General features: G+C 40.8%; 1 protein-coding gene across 2 annotated transcripts; it reads right to left on the bottom strand.

The window, feature by feature from the left end:
* Positions 1-1,761: 1,761 nt before the first annotated feature.
* On the bottom strand, positions 1,762-17,083 carry NFAM1 (NFAT activating protein with ITAM motif 1). Of its 2 annotated transcripts, XM_035128661.3 has the most exons (6): positions 16,893-17,079; positions 13,100-13,441; positions 12,659-12,771; positions 10,722-10,808; positions 7,276-7,362; positions 1,762-2,419 (listed from the first exon to the last, which is right to left on the bottom strand). In XM_035128661.3, the coding sequence occupies exons 1-6, from the start codon at positions 16,945-16,947 to the stop codon at positions 2,345-2,347; spliced, it is 759 nt and encodes a 252-aa protein (XP_034984552.2). In that variant the 5' UTR covers positions 16,948-17,079; the 3' UTR covers positions 1,762-2,344. The 2 variants fall into 2 exon arrangements, with proteins under 2 accessions (XP_034984552.2, XP_088508193.1); XM_088652067.1 differs by lacking the exon at positions 13,100-13,441 and having other exon boundaries at positions 16,893-17,083.
* Positions 17,084-19,991: the final 2,908 nt, after the last annotated feature.

Here is a 19,991-nt window from a genome sequence, read left to right as displayed (position 1 = left end):
TACCGAGTGTTATCAGACAAGGGATGAGCATGGCAAGCTCATATTGATGTCAGTCACAAATTAACTTCAGTTGATTGATTGGATCAGATTCCTGCAGTTTATGTATGCTATCAGCAAGCTTTCCTTTGTCTTTCAGCCCCACTGTTCAAAATCTGAATATCTGATTACATTTTATGACATACAAAATCAGGTTATATTCTTTTCCTGCCCATGTCATGCATCTGATAAAATAAGTTTTCCTTTCACAAGCACAGATATTAATACAGGTGAAACTCGGAAAATTAGAATATCGTTGAAAAGTGCATTTATTTCAGTAATGCAACTTAAAAGGTGAAACCAATATATGAGATAGATGCATGACATGCAAAGCCAAGCTTTTATTTGTTGTAATTATTTGTTGTTAAGCGGGTCAATTATAAGTGGAGTGTAATTAATGAAATATAATAGCGATGATTTATTTTTGTATTGTAACTATTTGTTTTATTACCGTGGAATTTCCAAAAGAAAGCATTTGTAAAAATTAAAAGAAAAATAATAAGTTACATTACTGAAATAAATGCACTTTTTGATGATATATCTGTTAAAGCAATAGTCTTTAAAATCTGTTAATAGTAGCCTGCTACAGGACTGTAAGTTTTTCATTGCAAAAGACTAATATAGCTCCTCTTTGGAACCTGTAGTTTCTTCCTGAGGGACAGAGAACTTTTTCCTGTCCACATCCCTTTCTGGACAATCTTATCAGAGCCACACACAAGTGGTGGGCAGGCCTAGGGATGCAGCAATTACTGTAAATTTTACCTATGTATAATCTTTATCGTTGTTCAAAACAAAAGCACCCAAGGAGGGTACAAAGCCAGGTCAGTGAGGGGTTTGGCCTCAGGAGAGTTGAAAGAGTTAGAGAGGCCTGGAGCACAGCATTTGGCCATCCAGTGCCGAGGTTCCCCCCAACCCATGTTCATAGGTACTTGGTATACCTCAGTGGTACTAGAGTTTAGCCATTTTGTGTGGTGGGCACTATTATCTGTTGGTTTGTTTGTTTAATATACTGCTTATATGCCAAAATGGATTATTTGGATTTGCTGTTAAGTGGGTGTTCTAGGAAACATGTAACATTTAATAACCTATATTTAATATAGGTTATTTAATATACAAAGCATTTTTACCCTGCTCTTCAGCCCAAAAGGCTCAAAGAACAGCCAGCATAAAAATGTTAGCAAATAAGATGGTTCCTGCCCACAGACTTCTAAGCTAAAGAAAAAAGAAGTTTTGCTGATTCTTCTTATGTCAATGCATTTCTGAACAAAGAAACAAAAAAAATGTCCTTGATTCACAGGCACAAAATTTTCTTTAGAATATTTGTATATATTGAAAACACTTATAATAGTCTTTTTGGCTGTGGCTTAAACAAATGGCCTCTTGGGGCTGCAATATTAGTGTGTCCCTCTTCTCCCAAACACAAAATATTGTCTAAAACTGAGAGAAACCTCTAGGTCAGTTTGAATTTTATCATAATTGCACAGGTCTAAGTATCTGACTTCATTACAAAAATCTAATGCATGGCCATCTGCACTTTTTTATTCACTGCTTAGAACTACTAAACAGTATAGAAATTAATTCATGTATGCGACTACAGTGGCAAGAATGTTATTTGCCCCAAAACGGCATTAATAAGTCACGACAAAAGAAGAATGGATACAAAAACTTATGGAATATACAGAAATGGAGAAACTTACCGGAAAAATAAGAAATCAATATCACAAATTGTAAATAAAAGAATGGAAATGGTTTATTGAATATCTGCAAACAAACTGTATACAGATAAGAACATTGGCAGGATTATTGTAATAACCTGCAGTTTTATAAGAGTATATACTGTATTTAAAGTAGACAAATAAATAAGTAAGTTAATTTAGAATACAGTACTGTATGTAGGAAATGTAAAAAACTAAATTTAAGGAACCACAGAAGGAGGAGGAAGTAGAGTTAGAATGATTGTAAAACTAGTGAAATGTATATAATTGAAAAGCATAAATAATTTTTAAAAAATCATAGCAAACTCGGGAGATTCCCATTTTCTTCTCCCAAATCTCTCTTCTTGCATGATGCTCCCATTCCCACTTAATTAGCCCATTCTCTTCAGTAGAAAGCATGCGTCTCAAAGAGCTGGATTTTCTAGGAAAAATATTGGGCTGTTCCATGTGTTGGTGTGTATCAGTATTACCTGTATCTACATCAGTAGAACATTTTGCTTTATACAACATGTATGGCTTGCTCCATGTTGAGAATTCAGAACCTTCTTTTGAGCTCTGGAGAAAGGCAGGCTGTGCAGTGTAGCTCTTTCTCCTTAGATGTTCTCATACAAATCTGCTGTATTGTTCTCATACACATCTGTGATTTCTTGCGTTTTCTGTCGAGACACCTGCAAATTGGCAGGGGAGGGGTAAAAAAAACCAACCCATTATGTTCTGGAAAAGAGGACCCCATATATAACGGTACAACCAGTCTCTGGAATAGATGCCCTGGAGGACACTCTATGGATGCAGCCCTAATAGAAAGTAAATATTTATTTGCTACAACTGTTACTGCTTCAAAAGAGCAGTGCAGAATGTTTCAGTGCTCCCCTCATCTGCAGGAACATCCAGTTAGTGAAGCAGAACCCTGTCCACAAATATAGAGCCCTTTCAATTGGCAGAGGGATCCATCCCATAAAAACAAGATAGCCGCTAAAACTGGGCTTGGGCTTGTTGGGAGGGAGGTGTGGCTGCACTCTGTTCCAAGTGATTGCCATCAGACTGAGACTCTGCAATCACCTGGTTTTCCTCCAGGTATATAGAGTGAAAAGCTGCCTAGGCAGCACTTTGGTGATGCACTAGGTGTGCTGCAAAGTGTGCATTTAGTGTTGCACTTGGAGACTTGCTTGTTCTGCTGGCGCCAAGTCCCTTAGTGTAGACCCAGGCCATCGAGACTGCATTCCTACAGCCATCAGCCACCATGAACCACCACTGGCAGGCAACAGCAGGTAGGTTCTATATTTAAAATAATACTTTATTCTCTTGCTAATTATCCTGTTTTGAATGCGTATTCTATATTTGACCTCCTTTAGTAAGGTCTTGTTTTGAAATATTTAAGAAAATATTTTAGTTTCCTGTTAATTATGTTGCTTTGAATGTATATTTTGTATTTGAGCTTCTTTTGGAGTGTTTGATCCTGGAATGTTTTATTTGATGTTTTTATGTAGGTTGTAAACTGCTTTGAGATTTATATCTATATATAAAGTGGTATTAAAATGAAATGAAACAAAAATTTAAAAATAACCTTAAAATATTAAAATGTGCAGATTAAAAAATAGCTAATACTTCACTTAAACATTTACAGTTTAAATGTTTTAACCCCTTTACCCGTAAGCTTGCTAGAATAAAGTCTTCAACTTTCTAAAATGGAACATAGAGCAAGCTTGACAGATCTTGTTGTGGTATGCATTCCACAAGAAGTATTAAAGGGCCATAGCTCAACAGCAGAGAATGTGTTTTGCATCTACAAGGTCCCAAGTTCCAAGTTCAGGCCCTGGCAACTCCAGTTTAAAATCAGGTAGCAGGTGATGGGGAAAATCTCCAGAGATCCCAAGGAGCTGCTGCTAATCAGAGCGGAAAATGTTGACCTTGATGGGGAAATAGCCTGACCTGCTATAAAGAAGTTTTCTATGTTCCTGTGAGAACCTGCACCTCTTACTTACCAAGTTTAAGTAGCAATGGAACAGGACCTCACACACGGGATAGCTGCAGGTCTGTTAGGGAGGCCATGAGGACCTGGATGACACCCAAGAAGGGAGCCTTCATATGGATGTTACAAACCCCTAACATTACCAGTTCAGGCTATCTTCACAAGGTAAAGCCATGTGGAAAAGAGACCCTCAGGCAGTAAGGGCTTATCCACATTCCTCTTGTCCTACTGCTTTCCCCCAAGGAAACCCACTCTTTAGCACTCGTTTGGAGCAAACAGCAATTCAGGTTTTCAGTGAATTTCCATTTGTTTCAATTTAGAGATAATGAGCTCTAAACACAGGAAACACAGGCCCTGGGTAAGGAGGTGGCATGTAATACTGAATGCTATGAGTACAGTGAAGTGAAGTGTGTGTAGACGTTCACACAGAAGTAATGGAGGTTCTGTATTTACCATACTGTTGTTGTTGTTCAGTTTTTCTATTCCCTTCAGTTTAACAAAAATTGAAGGCCTAACCTTTCAAAGTCATCAGTTTGGCTTCATATGTTTACCTTAACATTGGCAAGTCGCAATTCAGAGGTTACTTTCTTCTGGTAGATATGGAAATCACTCATGTTTCTGCATCTCCACCAAAAAAGTGACATAATACCCAGCAACAATGGGTCTCACTTGTACTCTGATGTGTGTACTCCAAAACACATTTTAGTGACTTCTGGCTGATCATGCAGCAATGGCGGGCACTGTTCTCCTCAGCTGAGAGGGGAATGTGTGCCTTCGGGGCAAGGGGGGACTGCTTCAGCGCAGCAGCCCCCCAGAAGAAACCCCGATTTGAGCGTTTCAAGGACGTGGATCCGGCAGACACCAGAAGCGAGCTCCCTCCTCCCTCGGCTAGCCTAATTTTGGGCGGCGAGAGAGCAGGAGGTTTTGAGCTAACGCGGCGCATTGGAGCATAGCTATCTCGGAGGCACGAAGCTGCGATCCTGCCAGGCAACAGCAATCGGTTCTTCCAAAAATTGAAAAAATTCAAGGACATTGGATACTGTGAGTAAAAGGAGAAATTTAAGAAATGTTTTAATAATTGGAATGAATTGGCCACGGGAGGAGATTAAAACAGGAAGTCCTCCCCCATTGTGAGGACCGTAATGCAGTTAATTTGCCTATAGCCGGAAAAGTGAAAGGAACCTTCTAAATATCAAGGACTGGACTTAATTCCTTCCCCCGGAGGCAGGGTAAAGGGGAGAAGGATTAAATTTATTGAAATCCCTGCAAAAATTCTCGATTTGGACTGGGGAAAATCCCCCTGGAAACTGAAGTCGGGTCCCAGGAGGAAGATATTTGAGTGTTAATGATAAAATGCGATAGATTAATTTAAGAGATTAAGATGAACATTGCTTAATTGGATTATATAATGGACCCAGTGAGGGGGAATCGAGGAAGTCAACAATGTTAAGTAATTAATATAAGATTTGAGAAGTTTTTCTTTTTGTTATGTTGTGTATTTTTTTCTTTTTTCTCTTGTATATTTTGTTCTGAGTTTTTGTTTGTTTTTTGTGATTTTTTATTTGAAAAACGAATAAAAATTATTTGAAAAACAAACAAAAACAAAACACATTTTAGTGCATGGATGAAATCCACATGATTCTAATTCACACATTATATTTCTGTGGATATGCTGAGTTGCATTTGACTCCACATCTGCTATTTCCAGAGAACAACCAACATCCAAATTGGCCCCAAGAGCAATATAGGCATAATCTGGAAATTAAGCAGCTGGCATTCCAATTGGTCTTGTCTAGAGAGAGATGCGCTGGCAACCTTTATATGTTTTCAGAGCCAAGCATAGAAACAAGACACCAGATAAATGACAGTCAAGTACAAATGTTCCCTTTCTAACTTAAGTTAGAAGAATTAGCTCATAATGAAATATGCTCTATTTTGGAAGAGATACAGGAGATTCTTACTACATCGTGTTCTAATGTACAGAAAGCACATTGCTAATTCAAAGTATAAGGGTCTAAATTATATTGTTGTTTAATGGTCTGAATCCTCAATTTGCCTGATGAAGAGTTCTATGAAACCCAAAAGACTGAAAACCTTTTCATGATTGGCCGATCTAGGAGATATTGCCATGTTCTCTTTCCATTTTCTGGCAATGCACATAGCATACATGACAGTACACATAATAACCCAGAATCTCTTCACAGTGCAGGTTGCTAACAGTGCAATTTTGCTTTACCTTTAGCAGAATTAAGTTGACTGCACTATTCAGGCACTGTGCATGTGCAAACATAGGTACACCCCCTCTTTTCATTTTTTCCATTCTTTCTAATTTCAAAGGCACCTGTAGTGGTTGGTTAACTGGTTTTTTTGTAGCCTTGATGATGTGAATTCTTCAGCACTTGCTCCCTGCTTCATTCAATGAGTTCTGTTTTGGCAAAGTATGCGCCCGTTGGACATTGAGATTTCTGTGACTCCATTTTTCAATGGTTTTTATTTATTGCGTATGCAACAATGGAGAGGCAAGGTTTTGTTTTTTTAAATCTGAAACAGTATAGAGTAGAGCACAGGCAGCTAGAAGCCAGACAGGAATTTACAGATAGATCTTCAGATGATTTACAGATCAGCAAAATTTCCAATGGCTTAAGCATAGTGGCAACAAAACCATTTCTCCCCCTTCTAAATTAGGCTGCTGAAATCAGGAAATATGCTGGAGGGAGTGAGGGATACCCAAAATTTGTGTGTGATCAATAATGTCTGTGAACTCCAGTTCTGGTACAGTACTGAACATGCCCTCGGAGGCAATTACCCCATCAAATCTATATCCACCTTCCTTAGCCACTATTTTGCACCTGTTTCTGGTTAGTGAATCTGAGACTTCTAGTGAAAACCAAAGCAGATCCTGCAAACCTAAAGTCTGATCACTTCTGGATACATTTTCAGACTTGCCCTCAGTCTGGCCGTACCATTATGTTATACCTTCGGTTCAAGATAGTTACATATACATGCAACGCAAGTTTTGAAAGAGTTATATCTGGTTGACCTGTTCACGGGCTATTTTACTTAAATTAAAAGTTGCCCTCTGGTTGCCCTGTTGGGAAGAAGCTACTGTTGAACCATTCCAGAAAAACTGGATCAACAGTGTTTACCTGACAAGCTGATCTGGAAGCACAAGGAACCTTTAAAGTGCAATGGTGAGAAGCAGCCCCTGACCTGTAGACTTTATTCTTTATGATCCCGAAGAGCTGCTTCTGCCTTAGTAGTGCATACACATGACCCAGATAAAATGTATTATTAGAAGTGGCTTGTCTTAATTTTGGGCATGTAGAAGTTATCTATGCAGTGTTCAGAACGCCAGGAAGCATACCTCACATGCCCTGTCAGTCGAGGATGCAGACAGGAGATACCGCTGATGGTGACAAGTAATTTGGCTGAGTTGGGTGAGCCAGGAACTGCAGATTATAATGTGTTTGTTATTGCTAGCATTCCCATCACACATATGGCTTCTGTAACAGCAGCCAACCCAGAAGGGAACAGGGACAAAAGTATCAGGCTTACCTTGACTGCTGGCACCTTTTTGTGCAATGGACTATCTGTACTTTTATTAATGGCAAAATAGACATCAGGCTCCCGGGGTCCTAATTCCTGAAGCAGGAAGGAAGGGGAAGGACAGGTGTTAATCATAATATCCTATACATACAAATTAAATTATAATTCTATCAATGGTTTTATATTTCTATGTTGGGATCTCAATAATAGACTATTCTCATCCCAGGTAAATGTGCACAGGGTTTTGCCCTAAATTATGTACATCCCTCAAGGTTCCCAAGTGAGGATAGGGGAAATTGAGAAGGGAATAATCTTCATGAGGATGACTCTGCATTATTAACCAGTTTGGGCACCAAGCAAACATTGTTGACATCCTGCTCCTTGGCCCAACACTAGAAACCGAGGCTTCAAACATTTATAATATTACAAGCCTTGAATTAAAGTCTGAGGGAAAAGAAAACAATCTGACTACAGTCTTTTCTGCACAGTGTTTAAGTTATACTGGGATTTATTTAATTTGTTTTAACTTTAATTGTCACTTCTCGCGGAAGGGGAAATAACCCCTAGATCATTCCTATAGACCTATTAGCTGTTTGCGGCCTACCAGTTAAGCGTGTTAGACTTGGCTTTGAAACTCTCTCTGTTTAGCCAGGGACCTCATGTATCTCGGAAGCTGCTTTTTCCCTGCCTCACAGGAGTGTCATGAATTGTCAGCATATTTTGGTGTGAGACATTGACTATAAACTCAATTTGTGTAATAACTATGCTACATAAGGGATTCAAATCTAAAATGACTCATTCCCTGACACTGAGACACAGCTATAAAACAACAAAATCCTGTGCATATTTACAGGGAAATACTTTATTTATAGAATTTCTATCCCACATTTCGCTTGAGGTGGGGAGGTGTTTCTCCTCATCCTCATTTAATCCCCACAAAAACCTTGTGAGGTATGATAGGCTGAGAGGCACTGGCTGGTCCAAAGTCACCCAGTGAGCTTCATACCCAAGTGCTGGTTTGAACCCTGGTCTCCCAGGTGCTAGGTCCAATTCTCTAACCACTATTCTACAGTGGAAATACTTTTCACATTGCCCAGTGGTACTTTACTCCCTGGTAAATGCGTTTAAGATTGCAGCTTGGGTGATTAAAAGAAAAATGGATTAGCTGATCCAGTTTTTTATCTTTTGGAAATACAGCAGAATACTCCACCCTACACTAAATCCCAACAATTGCCTTAAGAACGCAATAGCCATGCTTAGGCTCCTCCTAGTTATCTCTAAGAAAGGCTGGAGAAGAAGAGGGGGGGATCTGCTCTTTACAACCCCTAGGCAGCAGCTCAGAATACCCAGAACTGAGAAACTGAGTCTGCAAATAAGCACAAGCAAAGAGATGAAACATTTGCCACTAAATATGTATGTCAGATGTATTGATGTTAAGTCTCATCTAAAGAAAAGGCACCAAAAACAGCACTTATGTGTGTTTATGGTAACGGCAGGTTGCCATGGTCGTGGTGGCAGTTCCCCTAGCAACAGGATGGTGGGAGGAGCTTCAGCATGCAGGAAGACAGGTGGCATTAACAGAAGAATGGGGAACGTGCAGGATTTGCAAGGCTCAGTGACGCAGGAAGAGGAAAAGAACAAATTTCCAAACTCTGTTTCCCACCACTCACTTCAAAATAAACTGATAATGCACAGCATTGTCCAAGAATCAATTCTCCTACTGTGACTGCGATGGGAAAGGGCAAGAAGAGAGGAAAAATGGGGAGGGGGCATAGATGAAAGGACCCCCAAATAACAGTCAGCTGGATTTAGGCTTGATGGGAAGTTTTTTATTAGGTGGGACTGCAGCCATGAATACACCAGCACTACCCTAAGCTGACAGAGAATGTGTATTAACTAAATTAAAGATGATCTCACCATTGCAGTAGGTAGCAACATGATTGGGGTATATTGCAGACGTAGGGAAGGCAAGGAATAGCTAAACCATGGCATCAACACCAAGGGAGAAGAGAGGCGCATTGAGGAACAGCCCAAGGCCTTTTTAGTATTGTGAGAACAGCCATTTGGGTGTTCTCACTGGTATGTTTGCACTGTGCCCACCTCCCCACAGCCCCCCCCCACCCGCCCGGTAAGTCCCACCTGCTGGGAAGCTACAGCTGCTTTTGCCCTGAAGTTCCTCCTTTCACCCAGGCTGCCCACTGGTAGCCCCTGACTAGAAAGGCCTGTACTGTACAAGCTTCCTGTTGTAGTTCCTAAATTGTGATTTACAGCTCTTGGCTTTTTCCTGACAGTTGCACAGCTGCCAACACCCCAGGCCTGACAAAACTAGATAAAAGTTTCCTTCTCTGTTCTTTGAGTCTCAGCTGTTATTTCAAAGCATGATATCAAATGACCATATGCCCTGTGCACCTTTTCTCACAGCAAGGGGGAAGATGAAATGATACCTGTAACAACCACCCCTTGAATTGACTGGTAACCATAAACTGTAATTAAAACCTACTGCTCATGCATCTAATAGTCAAGGATAGAATACAACTTCCGAAAGCATCTCTGCTCAACCCTATTTCCCACCCAAGTCATGAGAGCAATTTTCCTCCTGCACAGCTGCATTGTTTTCTACTGTTTATCTTCAGTGGCTCAGAGTACTTCAGCTTTCAACAATACATTACAAATTTGAAGATGCATTTATTGAAGATGCCCAAGATGCTTTTCTTCTCTCCTTTGCTTACTAAGTAATATAGCATATATCCCTCTTTTAAGGGATGGAATTGACAGAAAATACCTGGTAATAGAAAGTGAATATGAAGTTCCTTTTCAATGACAGAGTTATCTTCAGCTGATGTGTTAATCATTGCAGAATTATCTAGTAGGCATTATGATTATCTACTACATGGATGCTTTAGCTGAGATTTCTGCATTGCAACTCTACAATTCAATGATTCTGTGAAAATAATATATATAGCATACTCTCCAGTGAAAAACCTGATGGGCTTTAGCAAACATTTGAATATTGGGCTGAAACTTTATGAATTGGAGTCTTAAGTCACCATGTTCTTAGGTGTTCAACCTTTTTCAATGTTGTTCAGAAGAGCAAGGGAGGTACAGTCTGTACGTGCTCATGTCATTTATTTCTGAGGCTCATAGTTATTAATTAAATTTTTCACACTACCTCATAGATTTCTTTCCCACTCCAGGCCCCTTTTGACCCCTAGGCCTTTTCCCATTGCCTGGATATTCCCTTCAACCCCTGCAGGGGGTGGGTTCAATATTGACCACTTTGAGAAACCCTGGTCAACAGAGAGGGAACCTTCACATGTACAGCTAGAGATGGTAAACCTCCCTCTCTGCAGAACGTTGCAGTGGATTCATCCCTCTGAGCCTCCACCGTGTTACACTTAATGGCTTCTGAATAGGGCCGCTACAAAAAGTCATTCTTGATATACAGTAATACTCACAACATATGAGGGCTCTGGGGGTTCTGAGCTGCCTGAAGTGTGTGGAGGGGCTGGCCTCTGAGCAGGGCACTTCTTGATCTGTCTCCACTGAGGCCACAGCACAAATTTGTGAGGATACGATGAATGGGAATAAATGGCAAAGCATAAATTCAACATGTACAAGCTTCGGTTCTTCTTCCTAATTCTTTACCTTTCAAAGGAGTTGAAAGGGTTTTGAATACAGCTACCCCTCTGTAGTGTGAATAATAAACCAGAGCTTAGGAACTGTCCACATAATGAACTTTGGAGTTCGGAGGCAATGCCCCAGAACTATTACAGAAGCACAAGGGCATCTGACTGTCCGTGCAGCTAAAACTTCCCTCCAGTAGGCATATTGATGGAGGTCAATGGGAAATCTAATATCCCATTCAAAGCAATGGAAGTGTGAGTCAGTCATCTCCGCTTTCCAGGTTGTCAATGGGATTAGCACTGTGTGCGCTTGCTTGCTTTTGAATTATCATTGAGCTACCAGGCCCATATCGAGGTGTTAATTCTAGCATATAAAGCCCTAAATGGCTTGGGACCCAAGTAACTAAAAGAGGGTCTGCCCAACATCACCCAACTATGATTGGCAGGCTCTGTTGGTGGTGCTGGGTGCTGCCCAGTTGGAGTTCACCCATGATAATGCTTTCTTGGTGCTTGTTCCCCATTTCTGGAATGTTCTGCCTGGTGAGATGCCTTCATCCCCCTCCTTATTAACTTTAAAAAAGAATTTTAAAACATTACTGTTCACACAAGCATTTAAATAGCCAAAATATACTGCTCCTGATAACCTTGAAATTAACCGTGAGGCATGTGGCCATTTTACTTAAAAAAGAAGAAGAAAGATGTTCTTAGTGGTTTTTGATGTTTCCAATTGTTTTTCAATGATTTGAATATGTTTTTATTATATTTTTATTGTTGTGTTGTATGATGTTTGCCACCCTGGGTTCCTTTGGGACGAAGAGCAGGTTGGAAATTTAATAAATACAGTAATACAATATAAGTATCAACCTTCAAATCTGTAGACATTTTGTCACAAAGTCACCACAAGCCTAAGCCTGCAGTGTTTTCTCTTCCAAAGAACACACTGACCTTGTAAAGGCTGTCCAGGACTTCCCACTATTCAGGATAAGGGAAGTATGAAGATAAAATAAGAGACAGCTGGATCAGGCCAATGGCCGATCTAGTCCCATGTAGTCCAATATCCTGTTCTCACAGTGGCTGACCAGAAGCCCACAAACTGGTACTATGATATGAGTACCGTACTATGATACTCATACAGATACTGATAACAGTGCTATGGTATGAACTCTCTTGGTATACAAACATGACAAATTTTTATTGCTAGCCAAGTAGCCAACACATAATCAATTTCTGCTCCAAATAGGGCTGCAATATTCAATTAAGTAAAAGTTCGTTTTCTTTTATTATGACCCAAAAGGCATTCCTGATTAGGCAACACTTCAATAATTAAATAAATATTTTTTCACGTGTGTGTGTGTGTGTGTGTGTGTGTGTGTGTGTGTATGTATATGTATCTGTATATGTATGTATAAAACTGTGTGTATGTATGCATAAAACTACAGATGGTAGGGAACATCCATTTCCCACAGGAGGGGAGTGTCCCTCTTGAAGATGATGCCTGTATTCTCACTTTCTACAGACAAAGAAATAATGCATTTTTCTCCAGAACTATTATGTTAGCCACATGCAAACATATGCAGATTTAATTGATTAATCAAATTTTAATTATTAAGATTGAGTTGATTAATCAATATTTTTTTTAATCAGTAAAAGCCCTCATTCCAAGCATTTTGTAACTGACTTTAATGTTCAGCACTACTGAATGGTTGATGCTGCAAAACTGTTTGCATTTTGTAGCAAATGCAACATGATGTTAAATAAGAATTACTTGCCTCTCTCTTCCAGAACAGCAGGACAGTTCCCATGATGCTTGCAACAGTCAAAATAATGGTGATGGTGATAAGGCACATCCACATGGTAAGAGAGGGCTCTGTATATCCTTTTTCTGCAAGAAAACGAGGAAAGCCAAGCATACAGATAAGTGGTAACTGGGAGCCAAGGCTCATTGTTTTCTATAGTCCATTTTTCCTTCAAGGAACTCAAGGTCTCATACCTAACTGCTAGTCCATAAAAGATTACATCTGAATAAAATGTGTTTGTCTTTAAAGGGGTTGTGATTTGTTTGCAATTAGACATTGTAATTTGTCTGTTTATGGTATACATTCAAATAAAGGTAGCAAAAGTTTTAAATGCCTTTATACAAGATTGACCGCCCGCCCCCCCGCCCGGTTGTTGTTCAAGCCACCGCTGCTCACCTGCCTTCAATAACTTACCTCTGAAAAGGATAAATGTCCCATTTCCTCTTCTTACTTGGTTTTTAAATATCCAAAGAGCTTTGCAGTAGTAGGTACCAGAAACAGAGGAATGTATAGAAGACTTTATTTTAAATGGATAAATTAATGTCACTGACGTGTTCTCACGACCGGGAGGAATTAACACAGACTTTTGAGATTCCATGACACTGATCTCCTTGCCTTTCGAGTCAATCCGATAATAGCTAAGGTTGAATTTTAAATAATCTGGTTTATAAATCAGGTTTGTTTTGCAGAGTGCATTAATTTCTTCATTGGCAAAAGCAATCTTGATTAGATGGTCATTATGCACGTGGAGAGTCCCTGGTAGATGAGGAAAATGTTATATATATTTTTTTACAGTTATCAAGATTGAGAAAAGTGGCTCAGTCATCTATATTTTGGCAACATCTGCCCATAGCCTAGAACGGCCTGTAAGAATGCAAAATCTACCATATCTGAATTGGAGTGAGATGGCAACAGATTGAGTAGTCTGACAATAGAGGAGTGTACACCATGGGTGGGTGGACTTCAGGTTGTCAGAACTACTTAGCTTTTTACTAGAATCCGAAGCTCTACCAGCTGGAGACAGGTAAAAAAGACAGAGTTAGAATTAAAGAACAGGGTGAACACAATGTATGTCTAGCAATTTGTTTTCAGGATCTGAACTTGAACTCCCTCAGGAGGTAGTGAACTCTCCTTCCTTGGTGGTTTTTAAGCAAAGGTAGGATGACCATCTGTCATAGATGCTTTAGTTGAGATTCCTGCATTGCAGGGGGTTGGGCGAAATGATCCTCTAGCAACTAGGATCTCTACAGTTCTGATTCTATGAGTGCTCAGTCCTTTCATGCAAACTTCAGTAAAGCAGTCTGATTTAGATGGGGAAAGTCATCTTGCTGTTGCTCTTGTTAACTATTGGGAGTCAGAAATTCTGGCCAATCTAGTGCAAATGACTCAGGAATCTGCCGCTAGATCATAGAATCGTAGAACTGGAAAGGTCATTCTAGTCCAACCCCCTGCAATGCAGGAATCTCAACTAGATCATACATTACAGATGGCCATCCAACCTCTGCTTAAAAACATCCAAGGATTAAGAGTCCACCATCTTCCAAGGGAGCCTATTCCACCGTTGAACAGCTCATATTATCAGAAAGCTCTTCTGTATGTTTAGTCGGAATCTCATTTCCTGTAACTTGAAGCCACTGGTTTGGGTCCTAGCCTCCAGAGCAAAAGAAAACAAGCTTGCTCCATCCTCCATGTGACAGCCCTTTAGATATTGGAAGGTGGCTGTCATATCTCAGTCTCTTTTCTAGGCTAAACATACCAATTTCCCTCAACCATTCCTCTTAAGGCTTGGTTTCCAGGCCCTTGGTCATCTTGGTTGCCATCCTCTGCACATGTTCCAGCTTGTCAACATTTTTAAATTGTGGCTCCCTGAACTGGACACAATACTCCAGGTGTGTATCTACTGCTGGTCTACACCCCAAGATAGAGGACTTAACCACAAGTCCACAATCTAGTTGCCTTTTTGACTAAGACAGTTCACAGTGCACCTAACTTTACATTCAGCAGAGCACACTCACTCTCCCCCACAGCGTGTAGACCGGTAAGCATCAACCAAAGCCTATGTCTGCAGAAATGTTTACTTCTAATTAAATATCTGAATGCTGACATTAAATATTCTACACAGAGTTTTAGACAAGGAGCTGAAGATCTGCCCCCCCCCCAATTGCCTTACTGCCATATGTAGAACCTATACACAAGGGCAAATTGGGAGCCAGCTCTCTCTGTTCCATTAATTCAGATATCACCAATGCAATTCTGGGTATTCACAACCTGGAAGATGCCCAGAGAAGTGCTGGAGTACAGAAAGAGGATTGTGCTGACTCTAAAAAGCTACTGTCTGAACTGGAAATAGCAAGTTTCAGATGATACACAGAGTCCATTAGCAGAACGCTGTGGGATGGGAATTTATCATCTTTGCTGCCACTGACTTCCTCTTCTTCCCCCACCCCACCCCCTTACTACCGTTCATATGAAATTCTGGTATGTGGAAAGCGATGGGCGGAAGTGGCCAGTTTACTCAGTTTGCAGCAATTCTGCATTGCAGTTTGATGACAAAGAAATAATGGGAGCAGGGAGAGAGAGTTTCGTAAAGTGTATCATCTATTTTCGTCTCATGCTCCAGGAAGCTGTAAGTAGTGGATGGGTGCTCAATGCCTGTCTTTGCCACTGCTCTGTGAGGCTGTATGTGATATAATTTTTTTTAGAAGATATCTCACCAGTGTAAACACATTAAATAGCTGCATATGACTTGCTTATTAATTTCTGTTGATGAGCCCATAACAGGACCCAAGAGGAATCCAAGAGCCATTGTGCACATTCACCAGGCCTCATAGAGAATGTGCACATCATCCACGAAGAGGAAATTGTTCCTGTTTCCCAATCAATATATAAATGCTCCAACGGGCTTTGGGAAATGTGCAAATATTGATTGAATTTTGTACATTATCTAGCCCTTATGCATAGCCCCAACTTGTTTTGGGGAACATGCCTATCTTGACTGATTTTTGTACATTCTCTGGCCAAAAGTTATTTTAATACACTTTGGATGTATTGATCCCTCAAGCCCAAATCGGGTTAAAAGTGTGAACCCTAGAGCCCCAAACTGGATATTACATTTTTCTGGCTATTTTTAACATAATTAAGATGTGTTTTTTTCATTGAAAACTCCTTGTTACTGACAGTCAGTGTGGTAACAATCTACTCTTCTGGCCCAGAGACAATAGTTATGGGAAACCTAAGGGCCAGGAGCCAAATGCAACCCTTCAGTGTTATCTCTCTGGCCCTCAGGACTTAAAAAAAAAGGTTTCCCCACCCCTAGGCTATAAGAATTACTAAAACTGATAATGTATGTGAAGCATCTGGAGCACAAAAGCAATACAGTATATACATGGAATATCACATTGTTTGATGAGAGAGGGAGGGGGGAAAGAGCTGCAACCCTACTCACCACTATATTCAAGTAAGACGTTCACTCACTACACCCATTAATGCTTGATTGCTTTGTCAGTTCTGGAAAGTGTTAAAAGACTGCTTGCCTTAAGGCACTGACCATCAGTCGGTGCGTTTTATTATTTACAAAACGTTAAGATTTCCCCTCCCCACTTTCAACTCAGAACTCTCAGGGCAAGTTTGCAGTTATCAGTTAACGGGGAGAAGGAGAATAAAAACAAACTATTATTCAAAATAAAAATATTCCTTCAGTAGCACCTTAAAGACCAACTAAGTTTTTATTTTTGGTATGAGCTTTCGTGTGCATGCACACTTCATCAGAATGTGTGCATGCACATGAAAGCTCATACCAAAATAAAAACTTAGTTGGTCTTTAAGGTGCTACTGAAGGATTTTTTTAATTTTGCTTCGACTCAGACCAACACAGCTACCTACCTGTAACTAAAACTATTATTCAATTTCACACCCACAAATTTGGACCTACAGACAAGCCACGCTCTATCTAAACTAAGATAGATCACCCCAATGGCACCAGCTTCATTTTTATTTTTCTTGTTTAAAAGCTGTCCACAGATAAGGGTGTGAAGTGGATGGAGAACAGGAGAGAGAAGGATCGAGAAAGCGAGAGGTGATTATATACAGCAGAAATGGTTGAAAATACTACTGCTTTAAGAGACTAGTGAAAAGGCTTTCCCAGACTGAACAAATGAGAGATTAGACAGAAAAAGGGGGTGGGATGGGGAGAGAGACATGTTCTTACCACCATCTTGAAGAGTCCAGAGAAGTGTGATAATAGTATATAGACCAGAGGCCATGGCAGCATGTAAAAAGAGGTATAGGCTGAGCTAAGAGGTACTCTTACTCAGAAATGTCTTTCTCTCTCTTCCCTTTTCTTGGGGTGGGAAGAATGGCTTTAGGAGGAACAAAACAATACGTTACTGGTCGTTTGTTCCTTGTTTCGCCCTTTCTGCTGTATTCAGTGCTTTCTGCTTTGGGGCCTCTGTGCATTTTAAAAATTGTTCACCACTGACTATGGTTGTCTCTAAGCAGTGTGCAGGAGACTTAATACAACGAAACTAAAAATGAGTTAAAACTATAAAATCATATTACAGTTCAGCTATCTCCTCTTTTGCAGGACCAGGGCTGGCAAATGAAACGAGGCAGAGAAACTGAATAGCACATTCTATGGGAAAAGAGGACAATTAAAAGGTGTTTAGTGGGTGCTTTACACAATTTCACTTCTGCAAGGGGGGGCTGGAACGTAACCCCTGTGTAAGTGGGGAGTCACCTATATGTTTGAACTGGGCTACAAGCAGGCTACAGGCAGATGCCTGAGAGGGAGAGCCATGCTGAATACCTGCTTGGATCCAAGGCTGTTACAATGGGAGAAGCAATACTTTCTGGGTGTTAATGCTGTGGCCCCTCCCCTGTAGGCTCAGGTTGTATATAGGTGTAAATAAAACAATATTTCATAAAGACACCACAGTCTCCACAGTCTCTCCTTCCAGGGAAGCCAAATCCTGGGTAAGTGCCTGGAACCCCTAGAATCTCGCACTGCACGGGGATTGGGGTGGCATGCCACAAGACAATCTCCGCTTGGTGAACCCTGTCCACCAAAAGGTATCAAAGTCAATGACTATTAGCTCTGGATGATGCTCATGCTCGGGTAAACATGCAGCCACTAAGAATGTCTATTTTCCAGTTAATGCAAAGGCAGCTGATGTCATTTTGCAGAGGCAACTATTTATTGCAGCCTGTCAAGATCTTTCAACATCAGATTACAGCGATGGCACCTTAAAATCAAATTCAGTATGCTCCGAGAATCGAAGCTCAAGTTGTCACATTCACTTAACACAATGAACTGCTAGGGGAAAAAGATACACCCGCAAAATCCTCACAACTGAATGCCCTCCTTTTTCAGCTAATATTTCCCAGCCTGATCTGTATCAAAAATAAGTTAGCTGTTGCTAATAAATTGTAATTAAAGCACTTCATCGGGAGAAGTTTCCATTCAAATGTAACAGAGGGAGAAGATAGATGACACTCCATAGATAAAGATTGTGTGGGGTATGCACTCACAAGGTGGCACTGCATAACAGTTTTCTATTTCTCTTTGTATATTACCGGTAGCTGCCAGGATACATAAGAGTGAGGTGATAACAAGCCTACACACCCTTGGCAATAAAAAAAATGCCAGACCACCACATTCTGCCAGGGAAGGGCAGAATGTAGGTCTGTATCTACTGGTTAATCTCAGGGTGATTTACAGTAAATCACCAAAGATTTCTGACTCCCAGTACTAACAGATTGAAGGAAAAGACTGTGAGCTCAGTTTTTGTACTGAAAACAAATTCCTAGTCTCCGGCTGGTGGACTGGGAATTTGGGGGTGGGGGGAGGCTCTATAATCATGAAGTTTGCCCTCACGATATCTATTATGCAATAATAATGATAATAACAACATTTATACCCCACCCATCTGGTTGGGCTTCTCCAGCCACTCTGGGCGGCTCCCAACAGAATATTAAAAACACAGTAAAACATCAAACATTAAAAACTTCACTAAACAGGGCTGCCTACAGATGTCTTCTAAAAGTCAGATAGTTATTTATTTGACACCTGATGGGAAGGCATTCCTTGGCTGTGGAATCTGTGCCCTTCCAGTTTTTGTTGGACTCTAAATCCCATCAGCCCCAGCCAGCCTGGGATGATGTGAGTTGTAAACCAACCATATTTGGTGGGCTTCAGGTTCCCCATTGCTGCAGTAAAGGATCTAAAAATGCAGTCGTTGATTAGTCCTAGGTTCAAGGTGCTGGTGTAAAAAGCCCTATGCAGCTTGAGACCAGGATATCTAAAATATTGTCTCATCCCCAACCGACCACTGCATTCTGCAGATATCATCTGATCAGGAGACCTGTTCTGCATAATGTGCCCTCTGGAACTCCTTCCCACTGCATATTAGACAGTTGCTTGTTCCATTGCTTTTTTGGCTCCTGCTAAAGATGGGTTATCCTTCAATCAGCATTCTAAAAGGATACATTTCTTCCAGTTGGTATCTGTCCTTGATTTCAATGGTAAAACAGTGAAATCCTATGCATGTTTGCTCAGTGAGTTCAGTGAGGCCTGCGTCCAAGTAAGTGTATGGGATTATAAGGTAAAGGTAAAGGGACCCCTGACCATTAGGTCCAGTCGTGACCGACTCTGGGGTTGCGCGCTCATCTCGCATTATTGGCCGAGGGAGCCGGCGTATAGCTTCCAGGTCATGTGGCCAGCATGACAAAGCCGCTTCTGGCAAATCAGAGCAGCACATGGAAACGCCGTTTACCTTCCCGCTGTAGCGGTTCCTATTTATCTACTTGCATTTTGACGTGCTTTCGAACTGCTAGGTTGGCAGGAGCTGGGACCAAGCAACAGGAGCTCACCCCGTCACAGGGATTTGAACCGCCAACCTTCTGATCAGCAAGCCCTAGGCTCAGTGGTTTAACCACAGCGCCACCTAGGTCCCATATGGGATTATATCTAGCGACAAAAGTTGGTATCAGACTTAGCCGTGCTTAAAGTAGACCTACTGATATCAACGACACTTAAGCAGGTCATCACCAACACTAATCCCATTGATCCCAATGAGCCTATTCTAAGTATGACTAAGTCTGGAACGACCCCAGAGATTTGAAGGGGTCTGTGGATCATGTAGCCATCTGTTTGGCCACTGAGAACAAGGTGGTGAAGTAGCAGGCCTCTGGTGCTCTTACATCCATCATTCTATGCAGTCCACCGAAGTAAGAAATTCCATCCTAGGCTAGTCCCAGTGTTGCCCTGAATTTTGAAGATACTGCATTGCCCATTTAGAGAGGCTGCTCA

Source organism: Zootoca vivipara, chromosome 9 (genome assembly GCF_965207765.1).
Source record: "Zootoca vivipara chromosome 9, rZooViv2.hap1.1, whole genome shotgun sequence".
NCBI lineage: Eukaryota > Metazoa > Chordata > Lepidosauria > Squamata > Lacertidae > Zootoca > Zootoca vivipara.
This window is presented reverse-complemented; position numbering and strand designations above follow the sequence as displayed.